Source organism: Pristis pectinata, chromosome 34 (assembly GCF_009764475.1).
Source record: "Pristis pectinata isolate sPriPec2 chromosome 34, sPriPec2.1.pri, whole genome shotgun sequence".
Lineage (NCBI taxonomy): Eukaryota > Metazoa > Chordata > Chondrichthyes > Rhinopristiformes > Pristidae > Pristis > Pristis pectinata.
The window spans coordinates 13829098-13846969 of record NC_067438.1 but is presented as its reverse complement, the minus strand read 5'-3'; the positions used below and the strand labels follow the sequence as shown (position 1 = coordinate 13846969).

Genomic DNA, 17872 nt, shown 5'->3' with positions numbered 1-17872 from the left:
TGAATGGTGGAACAGACTTGAGGGGCAGAGTGGCCTACTACTATTTTCTTGTGTTCTTGGACATCTGGGGTTGAAGAGCAGTGCGAGTTACCTCCAAAAGAAAGAATGAGAAGAACTCGATTGCCCACATCCTGTGCTTACAGTTTATCTGGTGAAATTGTGTCCAACTGTGTCTGAAGATTATAACCTAAAAACTTTAATTGACTTTCTGACTCATTGACATGCTCTTGCCTGCTATGTATTTGTGATGATTTCAGTGTTGATGTTACATTGTACTGACTTGCTTCTTCTGCTCAGTAATCTGTCAGTGCCTGAACTGAAACAGTACATCATTTCTCCAGGAAATATTGGAAAAATCCAAAGATTTCCTCCAGGTCCAGAGGGAGCAAGCAGGTCAAAGTCAAAGTCAACAAGAAGCAAAGATTTGCAAAATCAAGGTGAGAATCAGTCCCTTATACCACGTGGTGTTGTATCCCTTGGCTCCCTGGGTATAGAAGGTTTGTGCATTACTTTCTGAGTGTCCTATACACCCCTGAATTTAGAGAAACGAGAGCTGATCTTAGTGAAATGTACAAAATTCTCACTGGGTTTGATGGGATTGATGTTTCATGTTTCCCCTGCCTTAGATGTCTCGAACCAGGGGTCACAGTCTCAAAATTAAGAGTTGGCCAGTCAGGTCAGACACATGGAGAAATATGGAGACACAAGAGACTGCAGATGCTGGAATCTGGAGCAAAAAACAAACTGCTGGAGGATGTTGGTGAGCCAGGCAGCATCTAAAAGTCAAAGTCAAGTTTATTGTCATATGTACAGTGCAAGTATCCACAGTCGCAAGGAAAAATTCACTAGCAGCAGCGTCACAGGCACATAGCATCAGATAAGCAGCATTCACAAGAAAAAAAATAAATTAAGCATAAATTATACACAATTTTTACAAGAAAGAACACAATTAGAACAAAGAAGTGCACTTTAGTGCAAAGTGATCAAAGTGGTCATAGTGTTGCTATACTGCAGTGATTAGGGTTGTTCCAGTTGGTTCAAGAACCGAATGGTTGTAGGGAAGTAGCTGTTCTTGAACTTGTTGGTGTGAGTCTTCAGACTTCTGTACCTCCTGTCTGATGGCAGCTGCAAGAAGATGGCATGACCTGGAACATTTACCAGTCTACATTGGGGGATTGGCAGTGGAGGGAGTCAGCAGCTTTAAATTCCTGGGCGTTAAAATATTGGATGAGCTGTCCTGGGCCCAGCACAAAGATGCAATCACAAGGAAGACGAGCCAGCGTCTTACTTTTTTTGGAGGCTGAGAAGGTTTGGTATGTCACTTAACACTGACAAACTTCTACAGATGCACTGTTGAAAGTATCTTAACTGGTTGCATCATGGTCTGGTTCAGCAATTTGAATGTTCAGGAATGTAAGAAGCTGCAGAGAGTAAAAAGCTTGGCCTGATATATCACAGGCACATCCCTCCCCACATCCGGTGGTATCTGCAGGAAGGGCTGCCTCAAGAAGGCAACATCCATCAGTAAAGATCCCCACCATCTGGGCCATGCCGTCTGTGGAGGGAAATGGACAGTCAAAGTTTGGAGTCGAGCCCTTTCATCTGGATTAAAAGATAAGAGGGGCCATAGCCAGTATGAAGAGGTGAGGGGAAAGGCTGGGGCTAGAGCTGGCAAGCGATAGGTGAGGAAGGCTGATAAGCAGATGGAGGAGGAAAGAGTGGAAACAGTGAAGGACACTTTACTCTGTACTGTTACTGTTTTTACCTGTACTACATCAATGCACTCTGTACTAACTCAATGTAACTGCACTGTGTAATGAATTGACCTGTACGATCGGTTTGCAAGACAAGCTTTTCACTGTACCTCGGTACAAGTGACAATAATAAACCAATACCAATAGGAGGCTGAGGGGTGATAGATGGATGGAGGATGGAGGCATTAAAGGGCTGCAAGTGATGTTGACTGATAGGAAAGGAAGGTGGAGCATGGAACCAAATAAGGGAGGTGGGCTGGGCAGGTGGGGACAGTGGGGGGGGGGGGGGAGGAAGGGGAACCAGTGGGAGGAGTGGGCACTGGACAGATGGTTAGAGGAGGGGAGAGACACAAGATGATGGGTGGGGACAGGAGGAACTGGGTAGATCAGGAGGAGAGAGAAAATGGTCACAGGGGAGCAGGCTACCCGAAAAGTAGGCTGGTGGGCTGAAAGACAAGGTCCAAGGGAACTCTATCCCTTTTCTGTCTGGAGAGAGATGGGATAAGTGTGGGAAATAGAGAAGATACGGGTGAGGGTATTGGTAGTGTCACTTGTGCCAAGGTACAGTGACAAACTTGTCTTGCATACCGTTTCTACAGATTAATTCATTACACAGTGCATTGAGGTAGTACAGGGTAAAAACAATAACAGAGGACAGAGTAAAGTGTCACAGCTACAGGGAAGTGCAGTGCAGGTAGACAATAAGGTGCAAGGTCATAACAAGGTAGATTGTGAGGTCAGAGTCCATCTCATCGTACAGGGAAACCATTCAATAGTCTTATCACTGTGGGATAGAAGCTGTCCTTCAGCCTGGTGGTACATGCCCTCAAGCTCCTGTGTCTTCTGCCTGATGGGAGAGGAGAGAAGAGAGAATGACTCGGGTGGGTGGGGTCTTTGATTATGCTGGCTGCTTCACTAAGGCAGCGAGAGCTATAGACAGAGTCCATGGAGGGGAGGCTGGTTTCCGTGATTTGCTGGGCTGTGTCCACAACTCTCTGCAATTTCTTGCAGTCCTGGGCAGAGCAGTTGCCATAACAAGCCATAGTTAAGCCAGATAGGATGCTTTCTGTGGTGCATCGATGAAAGTTGGTAAGTGTTAAAGGGGACGTGCCAAATTTCTTTAGCCTCCTGAGGAAGTAGAGGTGCTGGTGAACTTTCTTGGCCATGGCGTCCACATGGTTGGGCCAGAGGGACGCCCTGTTTTCCTGAAAAAGGTGGACATCTCAGATGTCCTGGAGTGGAAGGCCTCAACTCGAGAACAGATGCGGCAGAGACAGAGAAACTGAACGAACAGAATTGCGTCTATACGACAGACAGGGTGGGAGGAGTGTAGTCCAGGTAGTTGTGAGAGTCAGTGGGTCTGCAGTTAATGTCCATTGATAGTCTGTCACCTGAGATGGAGACAGAGGGATCAAGAAAGGGGAGAGAGGTGTCAGAAACAGGAGGCTGGTTGTGTGAAGGGAAGGACCAAGGGAACTTGTTCTGCCTGGGGAGAGGCAGGGTAAGAGTAGAAGTGCAGGAAATAGAGGAGGTGCGGGTGAGGGAATGCATGGTGAAATTTCTTCAGCCTGAGCACTGTGAATCTTTGGAATTTGGTACCCAAGAGCGTTGGGGAAGCTCAGTCATATTTTCAAGAAAAAGAGGTGGATAGGTTTTTAGGTATTGATGGATTTGAGGAAAATGCATCAGCGCAGGGAAGTGTCATGGGGATTGATCAGCCAGGATACTGTTGAGAGGCGGAGCAGTGACAAGGGACTGAATGGGCGACTCCTGCATTTATGTCTTCTGTTATTTCAGTGAGGGGGAAGGGGGAGGTCTTAGTCACAGAGCCATACAGTGCAGAAGCAGGCCCTTTGGCCCATCAAGTCCATGCTGACCATTATACTTGTGTATACTAGTCCCATTTACCCCCATTTAGATAAGATAAGATATCTTTATTAGTCACATGTACACACAGTGAAATGCATCTTTTGCGTAGTGTTCTGGAGGCAGCCCGCAAGCGTCGCCATGCTTCCGGCACCAACATAGCATGCCCACAACTTCCTAACCCATACGTCTTTGGAATGTGGGAGGAAACCGGAGCACCCAGAGGAAATCCACACAGACATGGGGAGAACGTACAACCTCCTTACAGGCAGTGGCCGGAATTGAACCCAGGTCACTGGTGCTGTAAAGCGTTACGCTAACCGCTACACTACCGTGCCTGTCTGTAGTCTTCTATAGCTTGGTGAGAATGGCGCTGAAGCTTGGTCACAGTGAAGTGTATTGAGGTTGCTATTTCTTTGCAGGAGAAGGGCCAGTTGCTAAAGGAACAGGTTGAAGCCGATCTGGCCGGCATCTACCAGTTCCTGGATGCGAAGAAGCGGGAACTGGAGGCGAAAATCGACGATGAGGTGTGCAAGACCATTCAGCCCTTGCAAGAGGACCTGGCGAAGGTCTGCCAGGGAGCCTCCGAGATCGAGCAAACCATCCAGGATATTCAGGTGCAGTTGAGCTTTGGGGAGCCCCAGGAGCTGCTTCAGGTAAGAGGTAGCAGGCAGCCCACCCGGCATGCGGTGGGCTTCATCTCTGTAGTTCTTTGTTTAGTATGTCTCTGAGCCGATTTCTGCTGGTTGATAAAAGAGCTTGCACCAAAATGTTGCTTTTCTTGGTCTTGAGATATCCCCTGGTGCACATTTTCAGAAAGAAGTTCATTTTATTAAACTGGGTATATCGGGAACACAGCAACCAATTTGTTCACAGCAGCATAAGGGCCAGTTGATGAACATTGACTGTGACACAGTCTTGCCTTGGGGTTTTGCACGTCTGCCTCAGAGAGATGTCTCATTCCAAAGGCTGACATCTCCGACAGTGCAGCACTGCAGATGTGGTCCTTGTCTCTGCCCACAAGCTCTGTGCTAATCCCTACAGTGAGGCTGGAACCACAGCATCTGGACTAAGATGAGAGTGTTTCTCGCCGAGACTTGGGGCCTGTCTGCTGAAGGGAAGTCCTGGCCGGCTGCGTCCTTTTGTCCCAGGGATCTGACCAGTTCTCCTGCTGCTGCCCAGGGATCTTTACAGTCCCCATGACACGCTCAAGTGTGAAGTCACTGAGATCCCTGAAAGCAATAATGAGCAGACATCCCACACTCCCATCCCCACACCCGTCCAGTGGTGTTGAAGACACAAGAGACTGCAGAGTCTAGAATCTGGAGCAACAAACAAACTGCTGGAGGAACTCAGCAGGGGAACAGCATCTGTTGGGGGTAAAGAAACTGTTGATGTTTTGGGCCAAATCCCTGCATCAGGACTGAGAGGGGAGATGGTCCGTATAAAGAGGAGAGGGGGGAGACAGGACCGCGAGGTGACTGGTGGACTAAGGAGTGATGGAGGAATCCAGTGGTGTTCCTGCCTGATATTAGATTAATTCCAGGGATTCATAGAGTAAAACAAAACAGAAACAGGCCCTTCAGCCCAGCTTGTCCATGCCGACCACGGTGCCCACCAAGCTAGTCCCATTTTCCCCTGTTTGGCGCATATCCCTCCAAACCCCTTCTATCCATGTGCTTACCCAAATGTTGTTTAAATGTTGTTATTGTACCTGCCTCAACCACTTCCTGTGGCAGCTCGTTCTATATACACTGCACCCTCTGCGTGAAGTAGTTACCCCCCCCCCCCCCCCCAGTCCCTTTTAAATTTTTCACTTGTGACCTTAAACCTATGCCCTCTAGTTTTTAGTTCCCCTTCCCTGGGAAAAACAGTGTGTGCATTCACCCTATCTCATGATTTTTAAAATAAGATGTGATATCTTTATTAGTCACATGTACATCAAAACACACAGTGAAATGCATCTTTATGCGTAGAGTGTTCTGGGGCAGCCTGCAAGTGTTGCCACGCTTCCGGCGCCTACATAGCATGCCCACAACTTCATAACCCGTACGTCTTTGGAATGTGGGAGGAAACCGGAGCACCCAGAGGAAACCCACGCAGACACGGGGAGAACATACAAACTCCTTACAGACACTGGCTGGAATTGAACCCGGGTCGCTGGCGCTGTAGAGCATTACGCTAACCGCTACACTACCATGCCTGCCCATAAATATTGGGTGCAGTAGGTATGGTGCATACCTACATAATGGTAGTGGTGTGATTTGAACCCATGCCTCTGTGGAGACTGGAGCCTTAATCCAGCGCCTTTGACCACTTGGCCACACTACCACCTCTGTAAGGTCACCCTCCAAGTCTCCTACATTCCAAGGAATAAAGTCCTAGCCTGCCCAACTCATTCCATTTCTGCTGTTGGGAATGCTTTACGAGAAGGACCTGATGTCGGCCCCAAGGTGATATCACTGGGCAGCACAGTGGCACAGCTGGCAGAGCCACTCGCTCATAGCTCCAGAGACCAGGGTTCCATCCTGACCTCTGGTCCTGTCTGTGTGGAGTTTGCACATTTCTCCCCGTAATTGTGTGCGTTTCCCCCGGGTGCTCCTCTTTCCTCCTACATCCCAAAGACATGCAGGTTGGTAGGTTAATTGGCTGCTAGAAATTGCCCCCTAGTGTGCTTGTGAGCGGAAGAATCAGGGTAGAGTTGTTGAGAATGCAGGGGGAAGAAAAATAAAACAAGATTAGTATAAATGGATGGTTGATGGTTAGCACAGACTTTGTGGGCTGAAGGGCCAGTTTCTGTGCTTATCTTCCTATGACCCCACAGCTGTGTGGTCCACAATTTTCACCTTTACCCATGTGTGATCCATACAGTAGGGAAACAGGCCCTTTAACCCACTGAGTCCGTGCCAACCAATAAGCACCCACCAGCACTAATTCTACCTTAATCCCATTTTACTCTCCCCAGTTTCCCACCAACTCCCCCCAAATTCTATCACCCACTATGCACGAGGTGCAATTTACAGCGGCCAATTACCCTACCAACCCGCATGCCTTTGGGATGTGGGAAGAGACTGGAGCACCCAGGGGAAACCCACTAGGTCACAAGGAGAACGTGCAAACTCTGCACAGACAGCACCCAAAGGCAGGATCGAACTGCCGCTGCTGGGACTGTGAGGCAGCGGCTCTACCAGCCACACCACTGTCCTGGCTGTGTCTCAATCAATCATCCTCCATCTCTTTGTAGTAGATAGCAAGCTGCACTGGCAGGAAATGGCAGCAACTTTTCCTAAAATAACATCAAATGTAACTGATGGTGAACACTCTGAATGCTGCAGTAAGCTGCAGGGAAAAGCAGATTTCACTCCATCGGTCCAGGTAAGGTTCATAACTACCCCTTGGAAAACTGTTCTGATTGCGACTGCAAGATCTTTTATTATAGTACAGCATGTAAATACTAACCCCCGATTTTTCTTTTGTGAGTGCCGTAAGGGGCAGCATGTGCATGAATGGCTCTATAAAAACATATATTGCTGTGTGTGAACCAAACAGGAATGGTATATCTAGGGAAAGCACTTTATAAGCATGTGTTGGTATGTGTGTACAGTTGAAGACTAACTCTTCAATTTCTCTCCTGGTCTGTCGGTACTTTCAGTGGATGGAGGAAGCCTGTTCTTCCATTCAATAAGATGATGGCTGGTCCAATTTTGGCCCCCGCTGTCCTTTCCCATATTCTCCTCGCACCCCATGAATCCCTTGTGGTTTAGATATCTATAAATCAATCTCTGCGTTGGTAGATCTAAGGACTCTGCCTCCACAGAACTCTGGGGTAAAGTATTCCAATGAATAACGAGGGGTAGTACAACGGGCTGCGGGATATTGGTTCATTAACTGTGTTACCGATGTGTGCCTCTGGGTTCACTGCAAACAGCAAAAGCTCTTGGACTTTGCTCTGGGAGCTCAAGGCATTCCTCGACCATGATTCGCTGATGCTCTTAACTGGGAAGGCTTTTTCCTAAATCGGTCTCGGGCACAAATAACACATACATAAGGTTTCAGTTTTCAGAAGGAAGACTATATTAGTCCATCTGTTGACTCGTATCGCTGACTGCTTCCCCCCCCCCCCCCCCCCCCCCCCCAGTCTCCCCTTCCCTCCTCCCTCGGGGACCCCTGCACACACACATTGATCTGAATGAGTTTGTTTATTGATCCCTTCAATGCTACATAGGGCTGTGGACTTCATTCCAATGCATTGAATGGTGGCTCCAAGGTCCTGTAGGACTCCCAACATCAGCCATACTGATCCAAAGCGTACACACACCCACATACGCACACGCACTCATGCACACATACTGTCCATCCAAATGGGGTGCTCTCTACTTCTCACGTGACTCCGCGAGCTTTGGATGGGCTCCCACAAACTGGGACACTATGAACCAAGAGTTCCTATCTGTGGGCTCCTTTCATTTCCTTGCAGCTCGCCTTTACGAAGTCCCTGCGTATATACTGGAGAGCTTCGCTGTTGGTCAGATCCAGTAGTCCTGAGGTGTGAGTTCAAATCCCACAATAGCTTGGGAATTTGAACTCTGATAACTAAATTATTTTTATTTATTTATGCACCTGTGTTTTAAAGATTGAGAATCGGCAAGGCCAGCATTTATTGCCCCTTCAGAAAGTGGTGGGTGTCACCTTTTTTGAACTGCTGCAGTCCCTCTGGTGAAGGCTCCCACAGTCCATTTGTGGAAGAAGTTCCATGATTTAGACCAAGCAACAATGAACGATCGGTGATATATTTCCAACTCGGGTGGTGTGTTACTCAAGAGGGGAACCTGCAGGTGGTGGCATTCCAATGTACCTGCTCTCCTTGACCCTCGTGATGGTCAAGGTCATTGACTTGGGAGGTGCTAACAGAATAAAAAGCCATAAATGGTGACTGAATTTCTTCACTAAGTGTTGAGCGAGGTTCTAAGACTAGGGTCCCGAACCTAAAGAAAGGAAATTGTTAGGGATGAGGTGTGAGTTGGGTGGTCACTGAAGGTCAGCATGCAGATGCACCAGGCGATTCAGGCAGATAATGCTACGCTGGCATAATGGAGTTTAATGTGGGGATGTGAGGTCATGCACTTTGGCAAGAGGAATTAAAAGGTGGATTATTACCTAAATGGAGACAGATTGCAAATAAGTGAAGCTCGAGATATCTTGGGTGTTCTAGTGCTTAAATCACAAAAAGTTATCAGCAGGCCCAACGAGTAGCCGAAAAGGCAAATGGCATGTGGGCCTTCATTGTGAGGGGTGTTGGAATGTAAGAATAGGGGGGTTTTGTTAGAGTTGTACAGGGTGTTGGGAGGCCAACCCTGGAATACTGTGCACAGTTTTGGTCCCCTTACCTTATGAAAGATAGATTGACATCGGAGGCAGTGCAAAGGAGATTCACTGGGCTAATTCTTGGGATGAGAAGGTGGTTCTATCAAGAGAAACTAGGAAGTTTGATTTTGTGTTCCTTAAAGTTTAAAAGAATAAGGGGTAACCTAATCCAAACATATAATATACTCAGGAGGTTTGACAGTGTAGATTTTCATCGATGGAGAGTCTTGAACAAGGGGACATAGCTCCGAAATAAGAGTTCAGTCCTTTAAAACTGATGTGCAGAGAAATTTCTTCGCTGGAGGTGGTGAATCTCTGGACTCCTCTGCCCCTGAGCATGGTGGAAGCCAGATCATTAGATGTATTTAAGGTGGGCACAGGTAAATATTTCAAAAATCAAGGCACTGAGGGTGATGAGGAACTGGCACAGAAGTGAAGTTGAGGCCAGCATAGATCAGCCATGATCTAGTTGAATGGTGGGGCAGGCTTGAGGGGGTGAGTGGCCTACTCCTGCTCCTATTTTCTTGTGTTCGTAGCAAGAGGATTCAAGTGTAGGAGCAGGATTGTGTTGCTGCAATTGTACAGAGCCTTGGAGAGACTGCAACTTGAATATTATACCTAGTTTTGATCTCCACATCTGAGGAGATATGTTCTTGCTCTGGAGGGAGTTTAGCATAGTTTCATTGATCCCTGAGATGGCAGGATGGATATATGAAGAGAGATTGGGTCAGTTAGGCTTAAATTCACTTGGGTTTAGGAGAAAGAGTGAATATCATATAAGCCAACACAATTCGAATAGGATTGGACAGATTAGATCCAGGAAGGATGTTCAGGAAGGCAGGGAGCCCAGGACCAGGGTCACAGTCTAAGGATAAGGGTTGTCTATTTAAAACTGAGATGAGGAGAAGGATCTTCTCCCAGTAACTTTTGAACCTGTGGAATCCTCTACCACAGAAATCAGTTGAAGCCAAGTCGTTAAATATTTGTGTGATGGAGTTGGATGTTTTTCTTATAGAAGGATCAAGGGATGTGGGGCGAACACTTGAACCATGGACTGAATATGGACAGTCCACCATAATGATATTGCATGGTGGAGCAGGTTCCAAAGCCGAAATGGGTTACTCCTGTTCCTATGTTCCCATGTATTGTGATTAACACCCACCTTTCTGGACTGGGAAGGAATCTACCTTCCTTGCAGAGTCTGCCCTATACATGATTCCAGCCCATAGTAATGGGGTTGCCTTTTAAATCCCTCTGAAATAGCTTGAGGAATGGCTGAGTTAAAAGGCTGTGAGGGAGGGGTGGTAGACGCTGCCCTTGCCAGTGACACCGACATCACCTGAAAGAAAGATCGATCCCCTGGATTGGCTCTTGGCTAATTGAATATTCTAAGAGTTAACTTGCAAGACTTGGGTAATGAATGCAACAGCCATTGATCCATTTTTTAAATCCCCAATGAATTTGGACAGAGCGGCAAATCCTACTTACAGTTGGGATGTTTGTCTTCCAATCACAGGAGTGGTTGATGCACAGAGGGATGTTGTAGTTCAAATCCATACCTCACTGAAAGTGGCCACACAGTAGATAGGGTGGTAATGAAGGCATATGGCATGCTTGCCTTCATTGGTCGGGGCATTGAGTATAAGAGTAAGGAAGCTACGTTGCAGCTTTATAAAACTTTGGTTAGGCCGCACTTAGAGTGTTGTGTGCAGTTCGGGTCGCCCCATTGTGGGAAGGTTGTGGAGGCATTGGAAAGACTGCAGATGAGGCTTACAAGGAGAGGTTGGACAAATTTGGGTTGTTTTCTCTGGAGTGTTGGAGGCTGAGGGGAGACCTGATAGAAGTTCGTAACATTATGAGAGGCACAGATAGGTCGACGGTCAGGATCTTTTTCCCAGGGTAGAAATATCAAATACTGGAGGACATGCATTGAAGCTGAGAGGGGGAAAGTTTGAAGGAGATGTGCAGGGTAAGTTTATTGTACAGAGAGAGTGGTGGGTGCCTGGAACAGGCTGCCAGGGGTAGTGGTGGATGCAAGTACGATAGGGGCGTTTAGGAGGCTGTTAGGAATGGAGGGATAGGGATCATGTACAGGCAGAAGAGATTTAGTTTAATTCAGCACCATGTTTGGCACAGACATCAAGGGCCGAAGGGCCTGTTCATGTGCTGTACTGTTCTGTGATCTAGTTGTATGTTCTATCTTCTCTTAGCTGAATTCCCTGTTCATTCTGAGGAACATTTTGACTTCTGCTCTGGACCCGAGCCCATGACTGTTCATTATTCACTCCCCTTCCTGTCACTCAGTTGAACAAACCATCTCCCTTTAAGTTCTTTAATCCTGTTCCATGGGGATCCCACCACAAGTTTCTTGTTCATGTGATAAATGCTCAATTTATTTTATTTGTGAGTTAAATGATCATTTTGTGAGGAATAAAACTTTGTTTTTAACTTTTTAGGACATCAAGCAGCTGTTGGACAGGTACGTGGCTTTAGTGATTTTCAGCACGTGGCCCGTTAGTTCACATTAGTGGTTGTGTGGGGGGAGTTCACAGCCCTGAAGGACCTGTGTGTTCCCACGTTCACTCCACGATCTGCCCTGAGAGAGTTGGTCTCATCCCAGGTAACAACCCCAGTTATTAGCAGCCAGGACACTTGTGGACCAGGAAGAGGACTGACTGGTGCAACACACGAAAAGCACTGGAGGAAATCAGTGGGTCAGGCAGCATCTATGGAGAGGAATGGACAGTCGACATTTCACCTAGACTGGAAAAAGGAAAGATGGTCAGTATAAAAAGGTGGAGGGAAGGGGTGGAGCAAGAGCTGGCAGGTGATAGCTTTCTAAAATTCTAGTTAGGCCGCATCTGGAATATTGCATTTAATTCTGGTCGCCCCAGTATGGGAAGGATGTGGAGGCTTTGGAGAGGGTGCAGAAGAGTTTTACAGGATACTGCCTAGATTAGAGAGCAGGTGCTATAAGGTGAGGTTCACAAGATCACAAGACAAGGGAGCAGAAGTAGGCCATTCGGCCCATCGAGTCTGCTCCAAGGAAAAGGGAAAAAAGAAAAAGAAATGAGAAATGGGGGGGGAGGAAAAAAAAACTATTCTAATCCCAATTTCCGGCCTTATCCCCATTTCCCTTGATACCCCGACTATTTAGATATCTATCTATCTCTTCCTTAAACGCCTCCAATGATCTGGCCTCCACTGCTGTACCTGGCAAGGAATTCCACAAATTAACCACCCTCTGGCTAAAGAAATTTCTCCTCATCTCTGTTTTAAAACTGTACCCTCTAATTCTAAGATTGTGCCCTCTGGCCCTGGACTCACCCACCAAGGGAAACAGCCTAGCCACATCTACTCTGTCCAGTCCTTTCAACATTTTAAATGTCTCTATGAGGTCCCCTCTCATTCTTCTGTACTCCAGTGAGTGCAGTCCAAGAGCCGACAAACGCTCATCATACGTAAGCCCTTTCATTCCGGGAATCAGCCTCGTAAGTCTCCTCTGAACCCTCTCCAACATCAGCACATCCTTCCTAAGATATGGGGCCCAAAACTGTGCACAGTATTCCAAATGAGGCCTCACTAGTGCCCCGTAGAGCCTCATCAACACTTCCTTACTTTTATACACTATACCTGTCGAAATGAATGCCGACATAGCATTCGCTTTCTTTACCACCGATCCGACCTGGTGGTTAACCTTTAAGGTATCCTGCACGAGTACCCCCAAGTCCCTTTGTACTTCTGTACTTTGAATTTTCTCTCTTTCTAGATAATAATCTGCCCGTTTATTTCTGTTTCCAAAGTGTACAACTGCACATTTCTCAACATTGAATCTCATCTGCCATTTCCTTGCCCATTCTCCTAAACTATCTAGGTCTCTCTGCAACCTTCCTGTCTCCTCAATACTCCCTACTCCTCCACCTATCTTGGTGTCATCCGCAAACTTAGCCACAAAACCATTTACTCCATCATCCACATCGTTAATGTACAAGGTAAAAAGAAGCGGCCCCAACACCGACCCCTGCGGAACACCACTAGTAACTGGTAGCCAACCAGAACAAGATCTTTTTATTCCCACTCTTTGCTTCCTGCCAACCAGCCAATGCTCCACGTTGGACAAACGGTTGTCTTATTTGGAGTGACAGAGGCTGAGGGGAGACCTGATAGAGGATTATGAGAAGCATACAATAGATGGCTGGTATCTTATTCCCAGAGCTGTAATGTCTAATAACAGAGGATGTGCATTTAAGGTGAGAGGGGGTAAGTTTTTTACACAGAGAGTGTTGGGTGGCTGGAATGCACTGCCTAGTGTGGTGGTGGAGGCAATTAAGATAGGGGTATTTAAGAGGCTCTGAGGTACATGAATATGCAGAGAATGGAGAGATATGGACATTGTGTAGGCAGAAGGGATTTGTTTAGTTAGGTATTTAACTACTAGTTTAATTAATTCAGCACAACACTGTAAGCCAAAGTGCCTGTTCTTGTGCTGTACTCTTCTGTGTTCTATAGGTGGATCCAGGTGAGGGGGTGATTGGTAGATATGAGGGCAGGGACGATGTCAGAAGCTGGGAGGTGATAGGTGGAAGTGAAAAAGGGCTGACGATGATCAAATCCGATAGGAGAGGATGGTGCAGCATGGAATAAAGGGCGAGAGGTGGGGAGGGGATCCAGTGGGAGGAGTGTGTGGGTGGTAGGCAGACGGAGGGTTGGGGGGGTGGGGGGGAAACTGGAGATGGGGCCAGTTGGATTAGATGGGGACCAGAGGACTGACTGGTCAGGGCTTCCAGTTCCCGATTGCTTCCCAGAAACCATGGCTGTGGAACACATGTAATCTGTGGCTCACTTGGTAGAGCCCTGCTTCATTTAAAATTCATTGGTTTAAGTCTGAGCTCCCAGCAACTTGAGCACAAATCCAGGCTGATGCTCCACCAGGTGACATGTTAAACCAAGGTGGTCCCTGTGTAAGATCCCACAGCAACATTTTCACCAACATTTATATCTTAACCACTATCCAAAATCTGGTCATTGTCACATTTAATGGGACCTTACTGTGAACAATTTGGCTGCTACAGTTCCTGGGGTACTGGGAAATGACTGCCCTCCAACAATAAAAATAAACTGTTGACTGCAGAGTGCATTTCAAAGGCATTCATCCTTTCTTATTTTACTTTAACTGAGCACAGTTCTGGGGTTGGCCGGTGCTCTTGGCTGAGTACTCTCCTCTCTAGCTCCCGCTGTCTGAAGTTGCTTGGAGGAAGCAGCCACAGTGTCAGCAGGCTGCTTGTTTCAGGGCTCAGATTCAAGAGAGGTGCGGCGAAGTTTGGGTGATTTTTGTTTCTGCAAAGCTCCCTTCCTGTCAACAAGCTTCCCATCCTGTGTTCCAGGTGCAAGCAGAAACACATCGCGCCAGTGGACATTCCCACTGACCTTCACACTGATTCCATTATCACACCTTTCCGCTACGTTAAAATCTGGGATGAACTTAAAGCACTTGTACCAGGTAAGTGATCCTTCTTCATGGGGGTGGGGTGGTGGGGGTTAGTGTGGGCAAACTGTTAGTTTATCCATTACGTGGGGGTTTGTAATGAGCCATGACTCAGTGGAAGCACACATCCTTCTTGGGAGGTTTTGCGTTCCAAATCCCACTCCAGAGACTTGACCACTGTGAGCTGTTGGCGGAGGGAGGGAGTGCGTGTACATGGTGGCAGAGATGGGCTGCTTTGTCCCACATGGTGAAATGAAAACACAAGATCCTGGAAATACTCAGCAGGTCAGGCAGCATCTGGAGAGAAAAAGAGACAGGGTTAATGTTTCAGATCAAAGACAGGGAAAAGTTGGAAATTGAATGTGAAATTCAGGCTGAGGGTTAGACTGGGTGAACAGTGGGAGAGTCTGGATAGGATGGAGACACAGGCTGTTGGTGGCAGCTATGGGAAGGAGGTGAATGCTTGTTAATCGCAGCTGATCTGTCTGTGGGAGGTGTAGAGAGAAGACAAATGATAGAGAAAATACTGCTGCAACTGTGAGGTGTAAAAGTTTGCACCTGCAAAGATTATGAAATACAACAGAATGCTGGAAATATGTTCCGGGTCAGGCAGCATCTATGGAGAGAGGAATGGAACAACAGTTATGACATAAACTGGAAAGGCTGGTTATCTGAAATTGAATTCAATGTTGAGAATGAAGGGCTGCACTGTGTCCAGATGAAAGATGAGTTGGAGGGAACTCTTCCACAATGATTTCACACCCTGTGAACTCTCATGACACCAGGTCAAACATGAGGAAAGAGACCTCCTCCTGATCACCACCTCCCTCCTCTGCTGATGAATCATTTGCAGTTTGAACTTGTAGCTCTGATTTGTTTACCTAGGCCTCTGGGTTACTACACTGTGTAATAGCGGGTAGGTCACAGAGCATTGTGTTCAGTTCTGGCCACCGTGCCGTAGGAAGCACACCGATGTCATTGAGAGGAGATGGAGCAGGTTTACTGGAATAGTTTGAGGGATGAGGGATTTTGGCTGCAATGCTCAATTGGAGAAGTTGGGCTGTTCTCCTTGGAACAAGAAATGGAGAGGAGATTTGAAAGAGGTGAATAAGGTTATGGCAGGATCAGATAAATGGGCAAAGAAAAGCCGTTCCCAATATCTGATTGTATAGGGACCAGATGATGGGTAGAATTTGGGTAAGAGACACTGTCAGAGAGCTGTACAGCACAGAAACAGGCCCCGCAGCCCAACTTATCCATGCCAACTGCAATGCCTGTCTGCCTGCATTAGGCCAACATGCCTCTCCTTTCTTATCCCTGTCCAAATGCCTTTTAAACATTCTAATTATATCTGCCTTTACGGCCAAGAAAGCTCACCAGCGCCTCTACTTCCTCAGGAGGCTAAAGAAATTTGGTTTGTCCCCTTTGACTCTCACCAACTTTTACCGATGCACCATAGAAAGCATCCTATCTGGATGTATCACAGCTTGGTACAGCAACTGCTCTGCCCAGGACCGCAAGAGAGTTGTGGACACAGCCCAGCGCATCACGGACACCAACCTTCCCTCCTTGGACTCTGTCTTTACCTCTTGTTGTCTTGGTGAAGCAGCCAGCATAATCAAAGACCCCACCCATCTGGGTCATTCTCTCTTCTCTCCTCTTCCATAGAGTAGAAGATACAGGAGCCTGAGGGCACATACCACCAGACTTAAGGACAGCTTCTACCCCACTGTGATAAGACTATTGAACGGTTCCCTTATATATTGAGATGGACTATGACCTCACGATCTACCTTGTTGTTGCTTGCACCTTATTGCACTGCACTTTTTCTGTAGCTGTGACACTTTACTCTGTACTGTCATTGTTTTACCTGTACTACATCAATGCACTCTGTACTAACTCAGTGTAACTGCACTGTGTAATAAGTTGACCTGTACGATTAGTTTGTAAGACAAGCTTTTCACTGTACCTCGGTACAAGTGACAATAATAAACCAATACCAGTACCTCTGGCAGCTCATTCCATATAATCACTGCACTCTATGTGGAAAAACCTGCCCCTCAGATCTCCTTTAAATTTCTCCCCTCGCATCTTAAACTTGTGCCCTCTAGTTTTAGACTCCCCAATCCCAAGAACAAGACACTGACTACCTGTCCTATTTGTGCATTGCATAATCATATAAACCTCTATCAGGTCAGCCCTCAGCCTTCTACATTCCAGTGAGAACAAACCCAGCCTATCTGATCTCTCCTTGTAACTACAGCCCTCCATTCCAAGCAACATCCTGGTGAATCTCTTCTGCAAGTGGAAACCAGAACTGCACACAATACTCCAAATACGGTTGAACCAATGTCTTGCAAAGCAGCATGGTGACGTCCCAACTCTAATAATACCTCAGACTATGGGAAGGCAAGCATGCCAAATGGCTTCTGAACTAGCCAATCCATCTGTGCTGCCATTTTAAGAGAACTAGGGACTTGCACCCCAAGGTCTTAAGGTCTCTCCCATTTACTCTAACATCCTGCCAGGATTTGATGTCCCAAAATGCAGAGCACATCTGATGAGGAACTTTGTAAGCAGTGAGTGGTAATGACCTAACAGAGTGGAGACTGTCAATAATTTCAGATAGAAATTGGATGTAACAGTTGAGGAATGGGACTGACTGAAGAAGGGTAGCAAGGACAAGCCAGGGAACTACAGGCTGGTCAGCCTGACGTCAGTAGTGGGGAAGTTACTGGATGGAATTCTGAGGGACAGGATCTACCAGCATTTGGATAGACAGAGTCTGGTTAGGAGAAGTCAGCATGGCTTTGTGCATGGGAAGTTGAGTTTGACAAATCAAACAGAGTCCTTTGAAAAGGTAACAAAGGGCAGATGAGGGTAGGGCAGTGGATGTTGTCTGTTTGGACTTTAGCAAGGCCTTCCACAAGGTCTTTTCTGGCAGGCTGGTGTGGAAGGTTGTCCCATGGAATCCAGGCAGAGCTGGTTCGGAGGATTCAAAATTGGCTTGGAGGTAGGAATCAGAGGGTGGTGGTTGAAGGTTGTTTCTCAGAATGGAGACCAGTGACTAGTGGTGTGCCGCAGGGATCGATGTTGGGACCCTTGTTATTCTTTATTTATATAAATGATTTGGATGTGAATCCACAAGGCTTGATCAGTAAGTTTGCAGATAACGTGAAATTAGGAGGTGTTGTTGATCATGAAGAAAGTTATCGTAGATTACCGGGCTCTTGATCAGTGAGGGAAGTGGGCTGAGGAGTGACAAATGGATTTCAATACAGATAAGTGTGTGGTGATGCATTTTGGAAAGTCAAACCAGCATAGGACTTGTACTATGAATGGTAGGGCACTAGGGAGTGTAATGGAACAGAAGTACCCAGGGGTACAAGTGCAGAGTTCATTGAAA

General features: G+C 46.9%; 1 protein-coding gene and 1 non-coding gene across 3 annotated transcripts in view; one reads left to right on the top strand and one right to left on the bottom strand.

Moving 5' to 3' along the window:
• Positions 1 to 17872, top strand: part of LOC127585941 (zinc-binding protein A33-like) — a 30077-nt gene that overhangs the window by 8880 nt on the left and 3325 nt on the right. For both annotated transcript variants that reach the window (XM_052043697.1, XM_052043696.1), the window contains exons 3-6: positions 342 to 437; positions 4043 to 4276; positions 11438 to 11460; positions 14366 to 14481. In XM_052043697.1, the coding sequence (XP_051899657.1) occupies positions 342 to 437; positions 4043 to 4276; positions 11438 to 11460; positions 14366 to 14481 (469 nt within the window). The remainder of the gene's footprint in view (positions 1 to 341; positions 438 to 4042; positions 4277 to 11437; positions 11461 to 14365; positions 14482 to 17872) is intronic.
• Positions 5870 to 5951, bottom strand: trnal-aag (transfer RNA leucine (anticodon AAG)). The gene has a single exon. It is a non-coding gene; the product is annotated as a tRNA-Leu (tRNA).